The 21,107-nt window shown below is 32.5% G+C and overlaps 1 protein-coding gene across 12 annotated transcripts in view; it reads right to left on the reverse strand.

Annotated features, from left to right (window-relative positions):
• Positions 1-21,107, reverse strand: part of LOC109546936 (uncharacterized protein CG43867) — a 178,826-nt gene that overhangs the window by 8,744 nt on the left and 148,975 nt on the right. For 6 of the 12 annotated variants that reach the window (XM_048670488.1, XM_048670483.1, XM_048670490.1 and 3 more), the window contains 12 exons: positions 8,209-8,331; positions 6,307-6,495; positions 6,081-6,223; positions 5,821-6,022; positions 4,735-4,923; positions 3,647-3,761; positions 3,333-3,506; positions 2,925-3,148; positions 2,472-2,648; positions 2,028-2,189; positions 1,755-1,973; positions 1,455-1,655 (listed from right to left, as the gene is read on the reverse strand). In XM_048670488.1, coding sequence (XP_048526445.1) covers positions 1,455-1,655; positions 1,755-1,973; positions 2,028-2,189; positions 2,472-2,648; positions 2,925-3,148; positions 3,333-3,506; positions 3,647-3,761; positions 4,735-4,923; positions 5,821-6,022; positions 6,081-6,223; positions 6,307-6,495; positions 8,209-8,331 — 2,118 coding nt within the window. Of the gene's footprint in view, positions 1-1,424; positions 1,656-1,754; positions 1,974-2,027; positions 2,190-2,471; positions 2,649-2,924; positions 3,149-3,332; positions 3,507-3,646; positions 3,762-4,734; positions 4,924-5,820; positions 6,023-6,080; positions 6,224-6,306; positions 6,496-8,208; positions 8,332-10,885; positions 10,982-15,773; positions 16,007-21,107 lie in introns of those variants that run through there. The other 6 variants (XM_048670492.1, XM_048670491.1, XM_048670484.1 and 3 more) reach the window with 6 other exon arrangements.

The following is a 21,107-nucleotide window of genomic DNA, read 5'->3' on the forward strand; positions in this document are numbered from 1 at the left end:
GGAGACCGCGCCATGACGCATACAGGAGTAGAGGCCGTCCACCAACCAGATGGACCGACGACATCAAAAGTATAAAGACCAACTGGATAGAGGCATCACAGGATCGGCCAGGATGGAAAAAGCTACGGGAGACCTATGTCCAGCAGTGGACGCAACTGGTCGCTTGATGATGATGATGATGATAATGCAAAATTTCTTTGTGGATTGTAACATGTGGCAAAGTTGGTGCGGATATAAGAAAACAATGCTTTCCAGCTTCCTTTAGGCTTTTGAAATTTAAGAAAACAACAGTTTGGCAATTTTTGGATTATAAACCTCTGTTCAAGAAATGAAAATTAGCAAACCTAAACATACAAATAAAAAAATATAACAAAACTATACATACAACTAAGAAGGTAAATAGTGATGAGCGGTTTTTACTTTTTCCGTAGTAGTAGTTTCTAAATTTTTGTTTTTTAGTAAATAACTCTTTATGTTAGAACTCAGTTCTTTTCAAACTATCACTTATCGATTTTTAGATCAGGCACCGCTTTGGTATCGGGAATTTGTTAGGGCGACAAATAACAATCCATTAATATTTGCTGTAAAGTTTCTACATGCATCCTCTGTAGATTTTAATATACATATGAGGAAACAGACACTGTCATAAAAAAGATAAATAAAAAATACATACATTTTTTAGTTTCATTAAAAAGCACATTGCAATTCAATAGAATGTCTGGAAAGCTTTGGCTGTATAATTAAATTAACAACTCAAACCACAAAACTTTCACCATATAGATTGCCACTTACGATAAATAGAGTATGTATATTATGTATTCGGTATTGATGTGTAGTTGTATATGTCTCAAGAATTAGCTTCGAAATGTAGAACATTCATTCATGACAAAGATAAATAAATACGAAAGGAAATAAACTCAAAGGTAAAATATATGGAAACACCAACATTCTTTATGAAGTAAGTATAGGGTAAACATGCAAAATTACAACTAAGTAAGTAAGTAAACAAGAACAACATACAGTCAGTCAAAATAACATTGGCGCGCCAATAAATTCGTTGTAACTAGAAATGCAAGCAAAAGTACCAAGTAGCAAAGCAAACTCACAACTTTACTGCACACCTCAATGAACAAACCCTCAAATCTCAAATTTCCACCGTAAAAAGTAGAAAAAACGACTTAATTCGACCTAAGTTAGAACATTACTGTTGAAAACTTCCAATGAAGGAGAAATGTAATCTGGTCCCAACTTCAAAAGTGTTATTTATTGTATCGAAAATAAACCACGCAAAAACAGGTTTAAGCAGCACATTATGTATTTTCAGAAATAATGATATCATTAAATAAAATTGCAGCTCTACAAAAAACACACCGAAAACCGAAACAATTCAAACGAAAAAAACACAGGACAAGAAGCAAACTTACGCCTTTTCTATGTAATTTTTGTGTGGATACCTGCACTCCTAATTTGGGCAAAGGCACACTTTTGCTGGTTTGCTTGATGAGGGCACATATCAATTCCGATTGCAATTCTGGCAAATCCAGGCATTGTTGTAAGGCGTTTTGAGCTAAAACTACGTGGTAATCAATGCCTGCTTGGTCCACTGCCGCCGATAAAAACAGTTGAAGGCTTTTAAACAATTTAATTGCTTCTGTCTGAAACAAGAAAAGACAGCTTACATAATTATCTTCATTTTCTATAAGAAGTTTTTACTATAGAATTATTCAACTGTTGCGAAATGAATAGTCCATTACCTGCAAAGCCTCAGTAGGAAGACTAGTCAAAGGAAAATAGGACGGGACTGCACCATCTTTAGTGCAAGGCACATGGAGTAAAACAGGATGTCTCCAAAGAACGCAATTCGGTTCTCCATCAACTTCCATTAATTTGTGAATTAGTTGTTCGTACTGAGTTCCTGTGCTGGGGCCACCTCCACTAGCAACGGTCAGATGATATAACCAAGCATCCTTTTCCTATCAAAAGTTTACGTTTATCATCTATATGAATCAGATACCAATTAGAATTACCTGCTTTCCAGGGCACAGAATATATGTGGGTCCAGTGTTGTTTGGAAAAATCCCAACTGTTAAGTCTGGCTGTTCAGAGTCCCTTTCCTCTGAGTCTGAGTCGGATAAATGTTCCACTTCTTCGACTCGGGCGTCGCGCATATTTATTTGCCCATGAGGAGTCTGGAAACGCAATTACTTTATTAATGAACACCAATTTGCTAATCGAATGAAAAATAAATGTATCAGAACTGCATTGAGACTGTGCAAGGAGGAATTTTAGTTAATTTTGAGACTGAGAGTTACAAAGTTGTGAGAAAAAAACCTGAGCAAATGGAAACTGAAACACGTGTTGAAAAGAATGGAATGCTAATCAAAGAATGTGCTTAAAAGCGAATTTTATCTATACCACATACATTGATACCACTTTCAAAATGTATTAAGATAAATTCACTTTATACTTACAGTATCGGAAGGCGCTTTAAAGTACAAAAACATTTTTCCTATTAGAACACACCAACATCTTTTAGCGTGACCATTTTTCACTTTTGTTAACCATCCTTGAACTGAAGGCTTATTTTCTTCTTTGCTTAATAATATTTTCGTTGCGTTTCTTCTCTGCACGTTTTGTAATATTCTCACCTAAAAATATAATTTGCATTTAATTACTTCGCCAGTATTTGAAAAGCAATTGGGAGTATCTGAAAAATCTCAGTTTTTATTTGTTTGGTCGTAAGTATATTATTCAATTAAAACTACACATACATTCAATACATAAATTCATGTAATAGACGAAAGAGGAAAATATGTAGACTTTAGAATGGGTTCTTGAAAAACTACCTGACTGCAACACGACACTAAGCCTACATGCAACTATCAATCACGCCTCAAGAAAAGTTTTAATCAGGGAACTCTTACCCAGTCTTCCATGGCTGTAATTGTATCCGCCGTTAAATAATAAGTCTTCTTTCCAGTGTCGATTTCAAACGTGTTTGAGCCTTCTGCTCTCGTAATTTTGCAAATTTCATCTAGCATTATTTGTCCCTGGGGTTTTCGGTTGATATCACTTTGGCTTTTGTAATATGTTAGGACACCGTTTTTAAGGACAAACCACTTTTTTCTCCATGTTTTCAATTTCCCACCTGAAATATGGAGTTTACCACATAAAATAATAAAAACTAAGGCAAATAAGTGGGAAAAACCAATTTAAGTAATAAACTTAAATAAAAACAGATCTGATTCATTTGACTTTGATCTGATGAAGTTCAGTCCTTTGCAATTCAATTTAATTCAGATCCACTAAATAAAAAAATCGGTATTACTCACCTAATTTCGCTAACGAACCGCATTTCTCCAAACTCTCAATTCTCTTTGGACTATCTAAATAGGAAGCCCTAAGCATCATCGAAGATTCCAAGCTGGCCGTATCACAACTGAGAGCATCTGGAGGTACAGCATAGTCATCGGATAATCCAGATTCGAATGATATATCTGAAATGGCTTTAAGTTACTCTTATTAGCGTTAACAAAACTAAGCGCGCATTCCGACAAACAGATCAAAAAAGGTTTAAGTAATTCATTATTTAAGTTGGGTAAATATAAACTAGCGTTTTTTTGCAGCAAAAATGTATTCTAATTACCTCGTGTTTTACTTTTGCTGGGGGATCCGCTGCTACTGGAGGCCGTCCGTTTTCCAGGGCTTGATCCGGTAGTTTCTCCAGAACTTCGGCTATGAGTGTTTGTTCCATCAACTGCCTAGTAATTGTTAAAAAGAAGTATTTATTTGAAAAGTAGCAGTTTTGGAAACAATATAAAATTACATTTCTATTAGCGTATTATTTATTTAATCACACCATTCCAAAATATGTCAAATATAAAAGTTGTAGTTAAAATCACTTCCGCGTACTTGCATGATATTTTGCGTGCTTAGATGCACATTAACGCATTTAAATGTTTTTGTTCAATAATGGGTTTTGATGATAATCAAATCGTTGCTTGCAAATCGCTCTGAAAATAGTTTCTGCCAAACACGAAATTTATCTAAGAATTAGCTGAAACCGACATATCTGATTACAGCCCAATGGTATTTATGCTGCAACAAATTTAATAAAAGTTTCTAATATTTAAGGCATTTATCTATATTTTTATAGTTGCCGAATAAACTGGATGTTAATAACTCTTAGAAGAAAAATGAGTTTACAATACGATTTAGTTCAAATATTCACTTAATAATCTACTATCTTAGTCAGCAATCTAGATGATAATGTTCTTCTTCGGTTTGTATTAGTTAATTCATATCCCATTAAAATCTTCCTTTCGTTATTTTTCTTTTTCTACATTTTCTTCATTGATCTTTCACATTTAAGGCTTTTACTTCCCGTTGCCCTTTCAATTCTAGCCCCTTCTTTGCTTCCATTCTGCATTACTTCGCATTTCCATCGAATTTGTAGGCATTCGTATTCTCTTCTAACTGCCTATTCGAAAAACGGCTCGAAAAATTTGCACCCAGCGAAGTTATTCTGGATGATTGTTGAATTACTTCCAGTTTTTTCACTTGGGGCATATTGCTTTTCATTAATGAATAAAGTTTAGTTATCGTGTGAAAGAATGAGACTATTGATAAACATGCATCGCGCAACTAATCAGTTTCTTCAATATGAGCTTTTAGGTTTCAATTGAATTGTACGATCACCTACAAGGATATGTTTTATAAAATTTCCAATTTTACCTGAGTATTGTTGCCTTCTCCATCACTTGAATCGTCTGTTGAATCGCCCGTAAATGGCATGGATCGAATTTGGCTTGCCCTTCCTTTAACAGTCGCGTATACAGGAACAGGAATATCCTGATATCCTGCTTGTTCGGGCCCAATATCACTGGGTGTGGTTCCTGTTAGCGTCAAGCCGTCAGCTGCAACCTGAAGCAACAGATTTATCATTTATAAAGTGAAAGATATTTTTAATTTAGCTCGATTTTGGGCAACAAATATCAAAAGATAAATATCTTTTTGGGGTGTGGAAATTAAGTATGAATGAAAGAGCTACTAAGTATGAATATCCAAAATCACAAAATTAGGCAGCCGGTCAAATTGTGCGACTTTCATCAATCAAGGTAAAATTAAGTTTGGGTTATAATATTATTTTTCTAATAATACTGTTTTAAGAAGCTGCTTTGCTTCTCGCAATCGAAGGATGGTAAAATCAATTGCAAATCCCTCATAATGGTGATCTTCCAATTTTCATTCAAAATCATTAAATAACGACCATAAAATATTATTTTTTCTAATAGAGGCTAGATCGACGTGAAAATAAGCATAAAACAGCGCACTAACATAAAAAATGGTCAGAAAAGTGAACAATTGTTGGAAATATGTCTGATGAGAAGAATAAATGTTAAAACTAGGAAGCATGTAGATCATGTGGGTTTTGAAGATGGTTTTATTTAACGCAGAATTTCCCGTAAGGAAGAGACTCCAAATACGTCCCCCGCAAAAAAATGTGTGGTAGCCGTTCTTATCACTGTACCTGCTTCTAAAATATATTAGCAAATATATTTGCTACTAAAAGGATCCCATAATATCGTTAAATTTACTTTGGAAACTTTTATATTACAATAAAATATTTATTTAAAGAACATGCTGTTAGAATACTTCTCAATAAGAAATGAAAATTTAAAAATCCAAATCACTGATTACCTTCTTACTTATGACATTTGGGTTCATTTTATGGAAGTGTTTTACATTTTTAATACAGGTTTGAAAACAAAATCCGCCTTATATGATAAATTAAAGCTCTCGGGTGTATCTTCCACTTACTTGATATATCCGATCTTCCCAACTAGGAAATCTGTGTAGAGGTGGTGTCGGTGCTCGAGGCCATGTTACTTTCTCTCTACTTGGAGTGTAAATTTCTGCATAATCATGTGCTAAATCAGGATCACTAGCACTACTACTTGGAATTCTGCCAATGCTCAGATTGTCCACTGCGGCTCGCAGCTCATCAGTTAGAGGGTCCATGCTAGGATAACCAAATCGTATCAATATAAATAAAAACACTCAACAGTATAATACTTTACCTGGTATTGGTGGTACCAAAATTAACGCTCGTTACAAGGGTACTGGGAACTACAGGTTCAAAGTTTGTGTTAGTTGATAGGCATACGGACTGGTGCCGGCGGTGTTTGGAATTACTATAGTTTGGAGATGCTGATAATGGCAGCTGGAAAAATCACACTTTTATCTATTACCGTACGTTGCAGTGCAGTGCATTGTATTGCATTTAGGAACCAAAAGATATTTTACCTTTACCTGTCTGGGTTCAGGTGAGCCACTCTCTGATCGTCGTCTATCGGCTAAAGCTAAGTGGTTTCGCAGGAGTTCAAGCTGTTGATTGCATTTTATATTTTGTTCACGTAAATGCTGATTTTGCTGTTCCAGTTCCCGAAGTTTATTCGTTACCCATTCCTTTATGCGAGCAGCTTTGGCCTCCACCTTAAATTGATTGACTAATCAAGATCAAACTCTTTACCAGCTGCAAGTTTAGTTATCAGGCTTCACGTGAATATTCTGGTGTTCATAACTTGAGTATTTCATTATCATTATGGAGGGTTAGAGAGCTATTAATCGAAAAGCTGTGTTGATCGGAAATATTTTTGCTTTTAACATGGAAGAGGTCGTTTGAAATTGCGCATTGATAGAGATAACTTTGTATAACACTTTGTGTAAAGCAGAAGTACATAGATGCCAATTTAAGCAGGATTTAATAATTTAAATCACTACGTTTTGTGTATTTTTGTTTCTATTTCAATTTTCATAACGTGACTCATAAAGATTAACCTGATACCGGAAATGTTTCGTTGCGCAAGTAAATATGAACATTAAGTACTCCTTAAATGTGTTCAGACCTCAGAAACATTCGTGAAACTGAAAAATGTTCTTTCCAATTATTTAGTTTGCTTGGGTCTGGAAAAGGCCTTAATTCTCACACAACATTATTGAGTGTACTTCATTAATTTTAGAAGAATCACAATTTTAACCATGGACAAGCAAGCTGTATGCTCAATGTAGTTTTTTCACAGAAATTTACGATTCGCAACGAAAAACTATTTATAAAATAGCAGTAGGATTCGGTAAGAATTTTTTTTTTCAATACAATTTGCTCATTTTTATCACAATTCGTTATATCTGCTTTCCTCAAGTTAACTTTGACAATCCTACGGATAATCGAGAAATTCGACTTAGTTATTCTTTGATATTTTTGAACTTATCCTAAAATGTGTTTTGAAAGTCAGTTTCTTTCTCCTATTCGGTTTGAAATTGTTCGACGTCCAATTTATGTTTTATTTTCAAATTACAATCAATACTTTTATTTTTTCTTTTTATTTAAATAATCTTTTGAATTGCATGTATGAATTTGCATTTATTTAGCTGAAAATGCGAGAATTTCAAACGAAGTAAAATATTTTATCTTTTTACAGTCATGGCGTTGATCACAATTCCAATGACTTCTAATTTCCGCGTAAAAATTCGATTTTCTATTTTGTGACTGGAAAATAATATGCAATACTTTACTTGCAAATTCTAGGCGCTTTAATAGAATTTTATTCACATATACCTAAGCATGAGCCCGAAAAAGGTATAATTTTTTTGCTGAATATCAAAAGAAGAACCGCTGAAATCATCAGGTTGCTGTTAATTGAATCCGAACGAACTATTAGAATCAGAATAAAAAGAGGCGCTTAAACATAAACTTACGACATTTTTCTTCTTCCTAATCAGCAGCTACAGCTTTGACAAGCAAGTAAAGTCATGCACACTAATTTCTGGACACTCCGTATATTTTTGCTTTTTGCTCTTTTCCAAAATGTTGTTAATAAAACTTCTCTACTGTCCCTAGTTCTTTCTGACTTTAATCATAAATATTTTGAACTTAAATTAATTTTTTTCTTGAAAATAAATCAGTTTGTCTTTACTTTATGCCTCTTTTATTCTATGATATAAAATATTTTAAAATAAATGCTCTACTTTTTTTGGTTTTCATTTATTGGTTGTAGTTCGACGACTTTGCCAGATTGGTACAAACTTTTTGTCACCAAGTAAACTTCATGAAAAGTTGGCAAAGCATTGCGGAAAAGCATGGAAAAGCGTTAGCAAACACAAGAAAAAAACGAATACATTTTTTGGAGAAAATTTACTATTGTGTACCTGTCTGGCGTCGTTCAGACGCAGTTGACGCTGTTCTTCGACTTCTCCTTCCAGTCGATTTATTTGCGCGCTGCTGGCGTCACTTTTAGCGGACCATGCCAGCTTCTGTTCCATTATTCGCACCTGAAACAAATTACGGAATTCTGATATAAACTGATACAAAATATACACATATACGAACAAATATATTTTAAATTGAAAGGAAAAGTAAAAATGTTTAATACAAAGAACACAAAACAATTAACTGAACATTAAAGTGAGATAATTAAGAGCAGCAATGAAACGAAACATGATAATGCCCTTTAAGAATGCTTGGAAAAGTTTTAAATAAACTTTTGGAATCTCCAAGTCAAACTTTGCTTAGTTTCAGATCAAATTTCGAATTTGCATAGATTGAAAAAATGAAAAACACGATGTATTAACTTGGATCCCTTAAGCTCCAAATGCACCAAATTTGAAAAAAAATACAAAATCCTCGAAAGTTGTTTTATAATTAAAGTTTTGGAACTTCAAGTCAACCTTTGCCTATTGTGAGAGCAACTTTTGAACTTCAAAAGGTTGTGATTGGACAAACAAGCCCAAAAGCGCTAAATTAACATAATTACAAACAATCCTTCAAAAACTGTTGGTCGGTTAAATATTTTTTAAAGCATTTTTTTTGTATTTTAAAATATGTTGGTATATAATTTTTTCAATCTATTCCGTTCCATGTTATGATGTTTTATCAACTGCACTGTCTTCACCATGCAAGCCATTTGCTTCACATTTTATTCCTCCAATCTGATATATTCATCGTCCTATTTAATTTAATGTTCCCCAGAATTTAATTTCTGATCAACATTCTTTAATGCTTTTGGGCATGTGTCGTTAGGCTCAAATATGAATGAGTTTACTTCAGATCCAAAGAGAACTTTACCTTTCGATCAACTCGATAACATTTTACTATTTGAGCATAAATTCCTTCATTTATTGGAGTCTCGTGTGGCCAAAGAAGAAAGGAAAAAACTGTTTTTTAACTTGCAGTACTCAAAAAAATCTTCCAACTAATTCTGAATTTGAAAAGAAAAATTTCACTGAATTGCTCCTATTTTCTGCCATCCTCCATTTATCAAAAATCGCGATAAAAGTTATGTCATTATTTAGCAATTCTCTTATAAACCAATGCACTTCTTTAACAATTTAATAAAATGAAACAAGAGAGCTTATAAATCCAATAATTCAACCAAGAAAACAGGTTATAACTGGGAGTTTACTATTATATAACAAGATGAAAAATTATATTCTGTGCAAATAGACAGCCTGATAATATTGTAAAATGCACTCAAGTTATAATTGTGTTAGCATCAAAATAAAAAATAAGTTAATAATTAAATTTACATATAAAGCAAACAGCAGCGACATTGTTATAAGCATGATGTGTTCACTCATTACATTATCACCAGATGTTCTTTTCTTCACAGTCATATACCTTTATGGCTCACATCTGCCACAAATATATGAAATATGCTATGAAAATCACTAGCTTTAGAGCCTGGCACGCGATCTGAATGCATAATAAACGGAAGGGTTGCATTTTATATTGCTTTAGTAACCCTACACATTATTTAGTGTCTTGTGTAGATAACTGTAGCAATGGAACGTGGAAATTGTTTCCAAACTGTTTTATTTCCATTAGATAATTGGTGATGGGCTTGGTGGATTCTCTAAAACGGAGTCATTAGATGTTAGAACATACATTAATCTTCTTTCTTTCAGATTGCACGTTTGATTTTGTAAGCAAACTCCTTTGCAATGATCAAACCATCAAATAAAGCACATGAAAAATCTCCTTTGTTTGCATGCAATGGCTTTTTCCTTATCTTTTAAAACTGCAGGCGTTTGAAGAAAGCAAATTAGTTTTACAGCGCGAAGCTTCCACACATTTATCAACCCAAACCGTGCAAAAGCGACTAAACTGCTGTATTCTTAAACTGACACTTTAAGGCAAAAGCTATTAGTCAAACTCAAAAGTTCTTCGGCTGCGCCTCGTAACAAATCATCTGACAATCAGTAGGAATTAAGAATTTACTTTTTCACGGACAGCAAAAAAACGCAAATATATTGATGAATGTGCATGCAGGAGCACAAAATACATTTATGCATAAAAATTAAATTCTTAAGGTTTCGAAAAATTAACTTTTAATATCACAAGTTCTTGTCTCAAGAGTGTAAATCATGGGACCAATAATTTTTTTGAAGCATTTATTAATGGGCTTAACGTAAGTTAAGTACGGCTCAACGAACAAGACATTTTCAAACTTTTTTTTTATTTCAACAAGCCAAAAACTGCCAAAGTTAATAAACGCATTATATTTGATCATTTATTTGTTGTTTTCAGTCGTTTTGTATTTAAGTAAAAACTTACCATTTAAGATTTTTTTCATATAAATGGTTGAATGTTTCAATATCTGGCGTTACCATTAAACGATTTTCAGCTCAAACAGTTCCTCATTTATATTAATAAACAATTAAAATATGTTGAACGTTTTTGTCACTATTTTTTCTCATTCCTGAACTCAGTGCCAAGTTTAATATTTTGCAAAGCTTACATCTTGTCTATAAATCGGATATATGTACTTACAAAAAGCGAAGGTGTAAGGTAGAAAGCGGAAATTAAATTTCACAACTAAGTACTTACTTTGTAAATGGTACTAATCCAGTTAAACGACATTGTTAAAAAATACTATAACAATAACTGATTGAGTTCAATGATACAGAATATTTGTACTTGTCTTATCATTCCTTATAAAATGTTATCTTCCATATGATTCCACTGATTCAGACTGCTTGTCAGCTAATTGAGTCTGGCTCATTCGGGAAATACCTAATAATACATTAATCGTCATATGATTAAACAATTATTAGTCTGTATAAATCATTTTTGTGTTGCGATATAATGCAGCTAAAATGTTTTGGACAAAATATGGTGAAAGATAATAAAGGTCCTTTGATTTGAACATCTTTGAAAATAATGTATACTTAATTGTTTATTTATGCCTCAAAATCAAAAACTTTCACGATCCGGATATGCAAAATTATATCGATTATTCATAGATTTAGTGCTTTGGTCTGGTCAGATAATTAATTAATAATGGCGAGTAGAAAGTCAACCTATATGTATCTATAAATAGAGCTATTAAAAAACTAGTCCATTAAAAGCACGATTTGAGTAATCAAAAATAAGACAGAAGGTGCCTTAAAGAATATTTAAATAGTTGAAGATGATTTAGAGGTAATAACAGTTTGCTTAAATAGTTCATATATGAATAATTCCACCTGCATTTATTATACTTATTGCTTATGGATTTAGAGAAACCATGAATGTGAGATATACATATGAACAAAGCAAATCATAATATCGTGAAACAAAGGGAATTAAAGTTCTTCAGAACAATGCGACATAAATTCATATTTTAGAGGTGTTGAAATAAAAAGCCACACCACGCTCTAAACGAATTTTCCCATTTGTTCAACACCAGCGCTTAAAAGCACATAAAAGCGAGTGTTCGCCTCGATTTTAGAGTTTACGCTTCGTTTGGATTAGTGATGTCTACGCCTAGAGCCCTTAAACTAGAGATCGATTTAGTTCTCGCGTGTAGCCAAATAATAAATCTCCGGAAAATGTTGTTTCTCCACATGCCTGCACTTCTTACATACTCTTCTTGAACTTAGCGAAAACATTTTTTTTAATAACTAGCATGGTTATGTGTACACTTACAATAGTAATTGTAAAGAACAATCACATTTTCAATATACAAAAAATATCAAAAAATCAAAATGTAATCAACTGATTTTTTATTTATTTATGTGTCCGTCCACTTAACCCAAAACTTTAATTGCTGAGTAAACAGTCAAACTATGATTTAATTTAATGTTCATAAAGTAAAAATCATCTAAATATTTCGGAAAAGAAATTAATTAAAATAGATCAAATCGATGATGATGAATAAATGAAAACGACTGTTCACTGTGTGATTTACGACGTACTTCTCTCTTCTAAAAATCTTCTAATTTTTATTTTCCTTTTTTCATCTACCTTTACTAAAATAAATACCGTAAACCGGAATACATTTGCGGGGACTTTGCGACTAACTTTGACTCCAGTTATTAATTGGATAATAAATTAAACAATAAATATTAATAATTAAAAAAATCAATTTGTATCGGGAAAAAAACTAGACATTGTGTTTGTTACAACCTAACATAATGACGAATTGTAAACATGAAATATACAATACAACAGTTACTTTTGAAGTGCTTATTTAGAGTTCTTTTATAAATTATTAAAATCTGATTCTTTTAAAATAATTAGCCGGGTCATGCAATAAATCATCTATTTTCACTGGATCACTATCATTATCAATTACCATTGAATTTCAAATTTGCGGTTTACGTAACAAAGTCCAACACCACACCAAATGTATCTATAATTAACTAGATTATTTAATTAAACCGTATTTGACCAATTTAATAAACGGCATTCGTGGAAATGGCGCATTGATAAATTAAGTTAAGAAGCGTTCAAGATCGGGCCCATTTTGATTGTTCATAATTCTCCTTTATAGGTCATTACACTAAGTGCCATACGTCTGGATTATTTTAAGAGCCGCACATTTACAGCAACTTCGTAATGCCCCTTTTCTTTCTTGAACATGCTGCCTGGAAGCAACTAAAAGAGTTTAAGACGTACTAACGACTTTATGTTATGTGTTAACTGGAAAATTGGCTCCTCAATATTGATCTGTTGTATTTAAGTCTAGTTTTGCTCAAGGTTTTTTGCGATTCTCTATACTTAAAAAATTCGAAAATAAAATTTGAAAAAACGATGAAAGCATAGTCTTGTTGTTTTATGTTTCCAACCAAAATACGCGGTTTATTAATTTTGAAAAATTTTACCCCAAAATATTTTAACTTGAAATTCGAACATTACGTGTAACATAATAGCAATTCGGGATGATTTATTTAAGTTTGATTTATGTTTAACCTGTATCAAACTGCTTTGAAATGTGATTTTTGCACTAAATGTTATTTAATTAAAAGTGTTTTGCTTAATTTTCAAAAAACTTCACATCTTTACAAACGTAAAAAGAGCTTTACTACGCTATAAAAGTTACATTCTCAAAAAATAAAAATAATTCATTTTAAAAGCATTCTTTATATGCCGAATTGACAAAATGCGTATTTATAACATATAATTTAGCCAATTAAACTAACTTTCCAGATGCACAAAAAAACTGTCGTCTATATTTGTAAATGGCACGGTCGAGAACGTTTTTAATATCAACTTCCGGTCGGTCAATAATAAGCGCTTTAATATGACGTTAAAAAACGAATTTTATGCAATTAGCTTATGCAAAAGTAGTTCATTTTGAAAGAAAATGGATGAATGCTACAGGTTTTCTGTTTTGTTGTCCTACTGCAGTACCTACTTTGTATTACGTTAAATTACAGAAAATCCGAAAATGGAAAATCTGGAAACCTTGCAGGCCTTCTATTAAATGCACCTTCTACTAAACCGCCTTTCCGGAAATTATCAATCTGAGATGTCTCGAACATGACATGCATGGCTTGGCAACATCAAAGGATTTTCTAATTATCCCGTCTAGTTTTCCAGTATTTTGGATCCAGGCACCATTCTGCCTGTATTTGTTTGGTCGTTTGGGACAGTTTTCTTTAACCTGGGTTTTTTTTATTTTGATTTTCAAATTTTCCCTTCTGGTGTCTCAGATAATCAGTCCAAAAAAAGCATCGTTCGACATGTATTCAGTGATCGAAAGAACAGTGGAACTATTCAACAATATACGGAGAAATTTTAAGATTAATTCTTAAATTCAATGCTTTTAGTATGTACGAGAGTTATTTTATATTTAATTTTAATTCGACTGAAACAGCTCTTTTCACACTTTTGAATGATTAACTGTTAAATTTACTAATTTTATTGTGTAAACGAGTTATTTTATATTTTATTTTAATTCCACCAAAATAGCTCTTAACTGAACTCGAAGTCTGAAGCTCTTAACTGAAGCTTTTACAAACGAATATTTGTTACTTTGAATTGTTAAAAGAACGACGATTGCGGTACTTTCCCAAAGGATTAGAATAAAAAAATGTTCTTCAAGCTTTTTCGTGTGTAGGATAATCGTTTTGCAAGAAATTATTTTAATTTTATCCACGTTTAGTGGCAATTGTTCTTTCCATGCGTTTCAATTAATCCTAAGAGTTATAATACAAGCTGAAATAAATAGCACAGAACATTCCGTTTAATTGTGATATCTTGTAAAAAATAAACCTTTTGATTTAACTTCCTTAGAATTGGGTAACTTTTTCGTTTCTAGTTTAAGCATTCAACCAAAAATTGGGCGTAGGTAAATAAATATAATTAATAAAATATGAAATATTTATATAGTCACTTTCTGTACGTATAGTAGATTTATATATTATGTCGTTTAGTCTTTTTAATAACTGCTAATCAAACAAAAAAGACGGACATTGAGGAAATTAAATATTAAATCAAAAATAACCATTGCTTCGCATAAAGATAGTTTGGTGAAAAAATCAAAAATATTTTAATTAAAGCATTATAAAAACTGACAGGCTTTTAACTGTACTGTAACTTTTCACAGTTTTAGAGATCTCGGAAACAGTAGAAACTATAGGGTTGGTCAAAGTTAATAACACCTTTATTATAAAACTTGTACTTTGTATTTCGATATCGATTGAATTTGTGAGGATATTAAAATAAATGATAAATATTGCATCTTTGGAAAACTTGAAAATGTGGCTTACTTTTCGATTCAGAAAATTTCAAAACTCAATAATTTTAGTTAAGGTCCCATTTTAGAAGAATCTTTTTTTATGATAATTGAGGAAAGCCTTCAGTTTTAGCATGTGATTACGCAGATTTTCCATAATGCATCTAATCCTCAGCTATTAGAGTAAGAATCGGTCACAGTATATTAAGGGCAGGAAACATTAGAATGTCTTGACACAATTTTCAACTCATTAGGCAGAACTGGAGTTCAGATTCAACCTCAACAGAAGCAAAAGTGTAACTAAAGATGTGTTATTCTGTGAAAAAACATACAGGATGTCCGAATTAAAAATATTTTTATTATGGTATTTATGAAGCAGTGGGATTTATTGATTAGGATTTGAAAAACACACGACTATTAGAGTAATTGAAACAAGATCGTTAATTTTAAAAGCAGCTAGAAATAGTACACAGTAATTTCAAATACTCTGTACATATACCTTGTTTACTTGACCTAACTCTGGTTTATACGGAATATTCCTTAAATCGGTTTAGTTGAAATAACTATCTGAAATTTCTATCATCGTCACTATGTGAAGTGTGAAGCAATGATCCAAACTTTCCAAAAAATTATCGATCAATTTGCAAAATTATTTAATCTTGTGAAATAAATTTGGTTCAGTATAAATCCAGTAACATTTATTGTGTCGCTAGTGTTCAGTTTCCGCAACAATTCGATCTGCTTTTCAAATATTTCGAGTTGAATTAAACTTACCAAAACCGGGCGCCGTTCCTTCGTGGCACCTATCCATGTTGAACTTGCTCTATAAAATGCGCACTTTAAACTGAAGAACTCTTATTTTCAAGTCGTCTGTTTTAAACTCGAGCAGCGAATCCGGGGTATATTCGACGATGATCCAGAGCGTCCCGACGGCGGCGTTTGCTTGCTTGTCACAAAACTTCCCTGAGACCGAACCCCAAACTTTCGGTCATCGGCACGATAGCTCGGATTGTTTGTGTACATGATGTGAAGCGAGTAAGCGTCATTCAAAGCGCTTTTCACCAGTGGTTTTCACAAGAAGCCACATTTAGTTTCTGAACTATAAATTCAATTTACCAAGGCTCAATTTTACAGTTTTTACTTCATAATTTTCTCGAAGTAGTTCTGAGTATTTTTGATAAAATCGAGTTAGTAACAACCATTTTTGTGTCGAAAGAAATAAATACACACGTATTTTAAGTACAAATACATATATAAAGTAAATTTTTTAACTTCAACATGTTCTTAACATAAAATAATATGATTATGCATATCTAAGTGGAATATTTGCATTGCAACTATGTACAGTTCTGTACATACACATTTCTATAGGTATGTGTAAAGTCTCAGACAAAAAACATGAAACTGAAAACTGGAACGATTTCTATGTTTAAACACCCTGTATCTTGTAACTCTGAAATATTTACGAGGCATCCTAATCAATAAGCTTATATTTCATTTTGCTTAATAAATCACCTGGTGAAACAGAGGTTCATCATTAAAAATTTTCTTGTGTTCAAGAAAATGAAAATACATTACTAAACTGGTGATTTTCCTTTTGGTGTATGCATTGAGTCGAGTGTTCATGACTTAAATGTCTACAATTACAAGAACGGTTCTGAGGAAAAAGAAGTAGAGTACTTGTTGTGGTGCAAATTGTCAATAGATAGGGTGGTCCACATGAAGACAAATCTGCGTAAATACTTTCAATGTTTTTCCATGGCTGGTTCTAGTGCTTGTTTCTATCAAACTCAACACTGACATAATCTGATAAACTCTTTCAATTCCTGGTACAACTTCACTTCGGTGCAATTCTCATGTAGAAGATTGAACCTACTTAAAGACTCCAGGAAGTACTCCACTTTCCTTGTACTATTTTGCAGTATCTTGTTTTTATTCGCTTTTTTTTCTGTGGCCATAAAGCATATTTTGATTTGATTTGATTTCAAGAAGGTAAACCTTATACATGTTTAACGTTGTTATACACTATATGTTTTGAATAGTATAATTGAAAATCTAACCAGAAACGCGCTGTAACGCTGATCAACAAATATCGACCTAAATGCATGTTTGAGGTTGTAATTTTCTATGAATAACTTACGAAGACTTAATTTTTATTAAAAATAGAAATGTTTCATAAATTGAGACAAGTTTGGTAATAATTTGTTAAACATGTTTTGCTTTTTTTTCTTATTAAGCAACTTTCTACTTTCGAATTTGACTTCAACCCTAAATATACACAGCGATACAATTATGAAACCTTAGTTGGGTTAGTTAGTTTTGTTCCTTCATTTAGAATCTTCCATAATGTGGCTCTTCACTCCAACTAGATCTAAACGATGTCGATTTTTCTGTTGAATGATGGTACAAAGCAGTAAAATAACGTTTGTATAAAGTAACTTACTGATTCGGCAAATAATAATGCCAGTATTAAATAAATTAGTTTAAACATCTACAAAGCATTTATGCAATCTCTTGAAGCAAGCAACATCTTAAAATCTACGAGTTGGAGACAGATTAACTGAGTGCAACTGGTCAAAAAATAAAAACCTCTACATACACTTGTAAATTCTATTCAGTCAAGCTCGAATTTAAAACTTTTAATAATATAATAATGGTTGAGTTGTTTAAGTTGAAATGGTTTTTAGACGGTTTACTAAACAGGACAAATAAGTATTGTGAAACTTTACACTGTGAGTGCTCAAGATATCATTCAAACTTAATGTTGCAGCTTGTAAGTGATCGTGATGCTAATGCAATTAGAACTGACTTTGCAACACTTACCATGGTGACTTTTCCAAAGTTATTTTTTTGTCATGAATTTTATAATTTTTAATGTATACAAAATTGCTATAATTTACTATTAGAAAATCGCTTACTCTTTATACTACATGAAGTGAGACGAACAAAAAGATCTAATTTGTGCCCACCGATCATCATTGGTGGAAACTTCACCCTGCTCTCATATTTCGAATATCGAGGGTGTGCATTGTATCTGCTGCAAAAAAATGAATAGGGCGAGTATGTTGCGTTTGCCACATATTAGTCATTGCTCATACGCTGTTACCAGATATATATCTATATATACTTCAATCTATAAAGCCATGAACATAAATTCGGCTGTGTTAAGCGCATTAATGAATTGATGGTAGATGGGGAAATAAATAATAAACCAATGAAATTGAACTAGAAGTAGATAGATTATTATTGTTTAAAACATCCCATTTAGATTGTTGCGATTATCGGTGAATAAGTGGCAAAACATAAAAACACTTATTTTCTTTGGCCAACGTTTCGGCGATATGAAAGCCATGTCCAGGACTCTTTGAAGGAAAACAGAGTTGTTGCAGTTTTAAAAAGAGAAAAAATCATCTCATGGTGGTCAGTATTCGTTTAGTCATTAAACAGGGCGAAAGATAATTCAGGATAAGGTCAAAATCAAACATAAGGTACAAAGGCAAAAAGGAATTTTATTTAACAGTAATTTAAAAAACGTAGTTAACAAACATATCACAAATGGCAATTAATCCACAATGTAAATTGATTTGTTTAGTCAGGAACATATGGAAACAGATAAACTGCTATAAAGCAGAATCAAATATAAAGGACAAAGGACAAAACGATGTTGTCTAACGGTGAATATAGAAGATTGTTTGTTAACTATGTTTTTTATTCACTGTTAGATAACATCGTTTTGTCCTTTGTCATTTATATTTGATTTTGCTTTATATTGGTGCCTCTGATTTGATATATTAATGTCTCAATAAATCTATTTCCATTGTCGATCACATAATACCGTCAATTACTTTTTGTTGTATATTTGTTAACTTGTCTTTAAATCACTGTCACATAATTATACTTTTGCCTTTTGTATTTTATAGTTGGTTTTACTCATATGTTGATTTCTCTGTTTTTTTATTTATTATTAATGCCTAAATTAATACTTTTTATTGCTGACTTTTTCTGTATTTAAGACTCTGTTTTCCTTTTTAGAGCTCTGCAGATTGCTTAAATATAGCCGAAATTTTGCATCAAGATAAACAGTGTTTTTATTTTCTTCCACTGTCACTATCTATTGTCCGATTAACCCAAGAACTTAAATAGGCTTATTTTACCAACAACATTATGGTCACTAATAATAATAATAGAAGGTTTTATTTTTGGCACTTGGCAACGATATAATAAATCATAACATTTATTATATTTTCAATTTAACCAAGAGATGGCAATTAGTTTCTATTTCTATGTTTTCACACGAAATTTCCTTGGAAAGGCAATAAAGTTGTTATCAAAGTGCAACTTCCAGAATTAAAAATCGACAGTCGATCAAAATAAGTTTTTTGAAATGAATTTGATATTTATTGGTTTTACGAACGAATGGCGTGGAATGCGACATTAATTCAAAATTTTACGTCATATTTTATACCGTTGCTTTATTTGTTTATAAACATATAGAAGTCATCAAGAAGTTTGGTGGAGCTAAACAATTAATAAAGCATTTTCCTCGACTTCCTCGAAAATCAGCCAAAACATGAAAAAAGCATTAAACGAAGTGGCATTAGAGGTTGAAATCAGTTTGAGGTGAAGTAGGTAACTCAAGGGAACATTTTTCGCGTAGCTTCTAATTTGCAATGCCAATCAGCAAATTGCAAATACCATTCATTATAATTATTTGATTTATAATTGTTGCTCGTAATATTGGCCGAAACAAATGGTTAATATATAATTCAATGTATAGCAATATAGTCAATAACTCGGGCGCGTGAAACTTGAAGTTCGATTTATTGCCACTATTGAAAATTGGATATATGTACTTATAACGTATCGATGGTTGTGATAATTATTCCTTTCAGCATAGTAATTAATGAGAATGTTTAGACGTTTATTGGAAAAAAAGCTTCAGATAGTCAATATTTAGACAACCTTCTGGACAAATGTTGTGTGCAAACATGCTATTCATGCGTCCGGAAGTTAGATATTAGTGCCCCTTTGTGCAATGAACAAATATCATAACTTCGCCAATAAATGTCCAAAAACATTCGCGTGTTCACTCAACCAATGGGACCTGCGGTTATATGGTCGGAAATCCCCAACATTTACTGCGCAGCCTATTTGCCTGCCCTTTTAAATATTTTAGGAAAATATTTCAGCACGAAAAAAGTTTGCCTATATGCAAAATGTCTTTTTTACAATCATCATTCGTTCAATCAGACTATGAAGGCTTTCACGGCCAATTAAATCACATTTAGGAATGTTTTTCGGGCTTAGAAGCCGTGGTCTATGGGAATTTCTTCCTGACGTTTCGTCCACAACTGCGGTAGACATTAACAAAGGCGATGAGGCAGTGGGCGAAGTGATCTCCCGTGCTTCAAAGCCCACGGCTTCAAAGCCCGGAAAACATTCCTAAATGTGATCATTCGTTCATACCGATTATCGTGGAGATGCACCTATTTTAATTTGCACTGTTATTTGCCTTTGGTCAAATTTGTATTGAGTAGGTATGTAATTCTTTGGTAATATTATAATTTTCAAAACGGGAATAAAAATCAATATACAGGGTTGCTCATTAGTGCGTCAAGGTGCGATATCTCAGTAAATATGAACTTTACAAGAAAATACGTCCTACGAAAGTTTTTCATGTTTAAAAGGTCCACATTTTAAAATTACTTTCCAATATACGGGGTGTATCATAAACGTGTGGTAGTTACCAACTTTGGTTTTTTAAATGGAACCGCCCCTTTTTTCATTCATTTTCAGATTTGTCGTCAAAATTTAAGTTAAGTTTGTGTCAAACGTTTTACCTGAAAAATTTACGATTTCCGAGTTATTCGTAAAAATGTGAAAGTTTTGACAGCTACTGGGTTCCACAGAAATCGATGCTGTACACTACCCGCTGCGAATTTTGGAAAACAGTTTTTAGAGATTCTAACAGAACATCATGATCTACGCGTAGATATGTTTTAAATTATAAGGGAATACTTCTAAACCGCGCAATTAGCCTCTAAACTTGCATGTTTTTAAACCTCAAAAAGTTGCTTATTTCAAATGGAACCCCCTATTTTTTTTCTC

This window comes from Dendroctonus ponderosae, unplaced genomic scaffold (genome assembly GCF_020466585.1).
Source record: "Dendroctonus ponderosae isolate FM_Combo_2020 unplaced genomic scaffold, Dpon_F_20191213v2 Dpon_F_20191213_1, whole genome shotgun sequence".
Taxonomy (NCBI): Eukaryota; Metazoa; Arthropoda; class Insecta; order Coleoptera; family Curculionidae; genus Dendroctonus; species Dendroctonus ponderosae.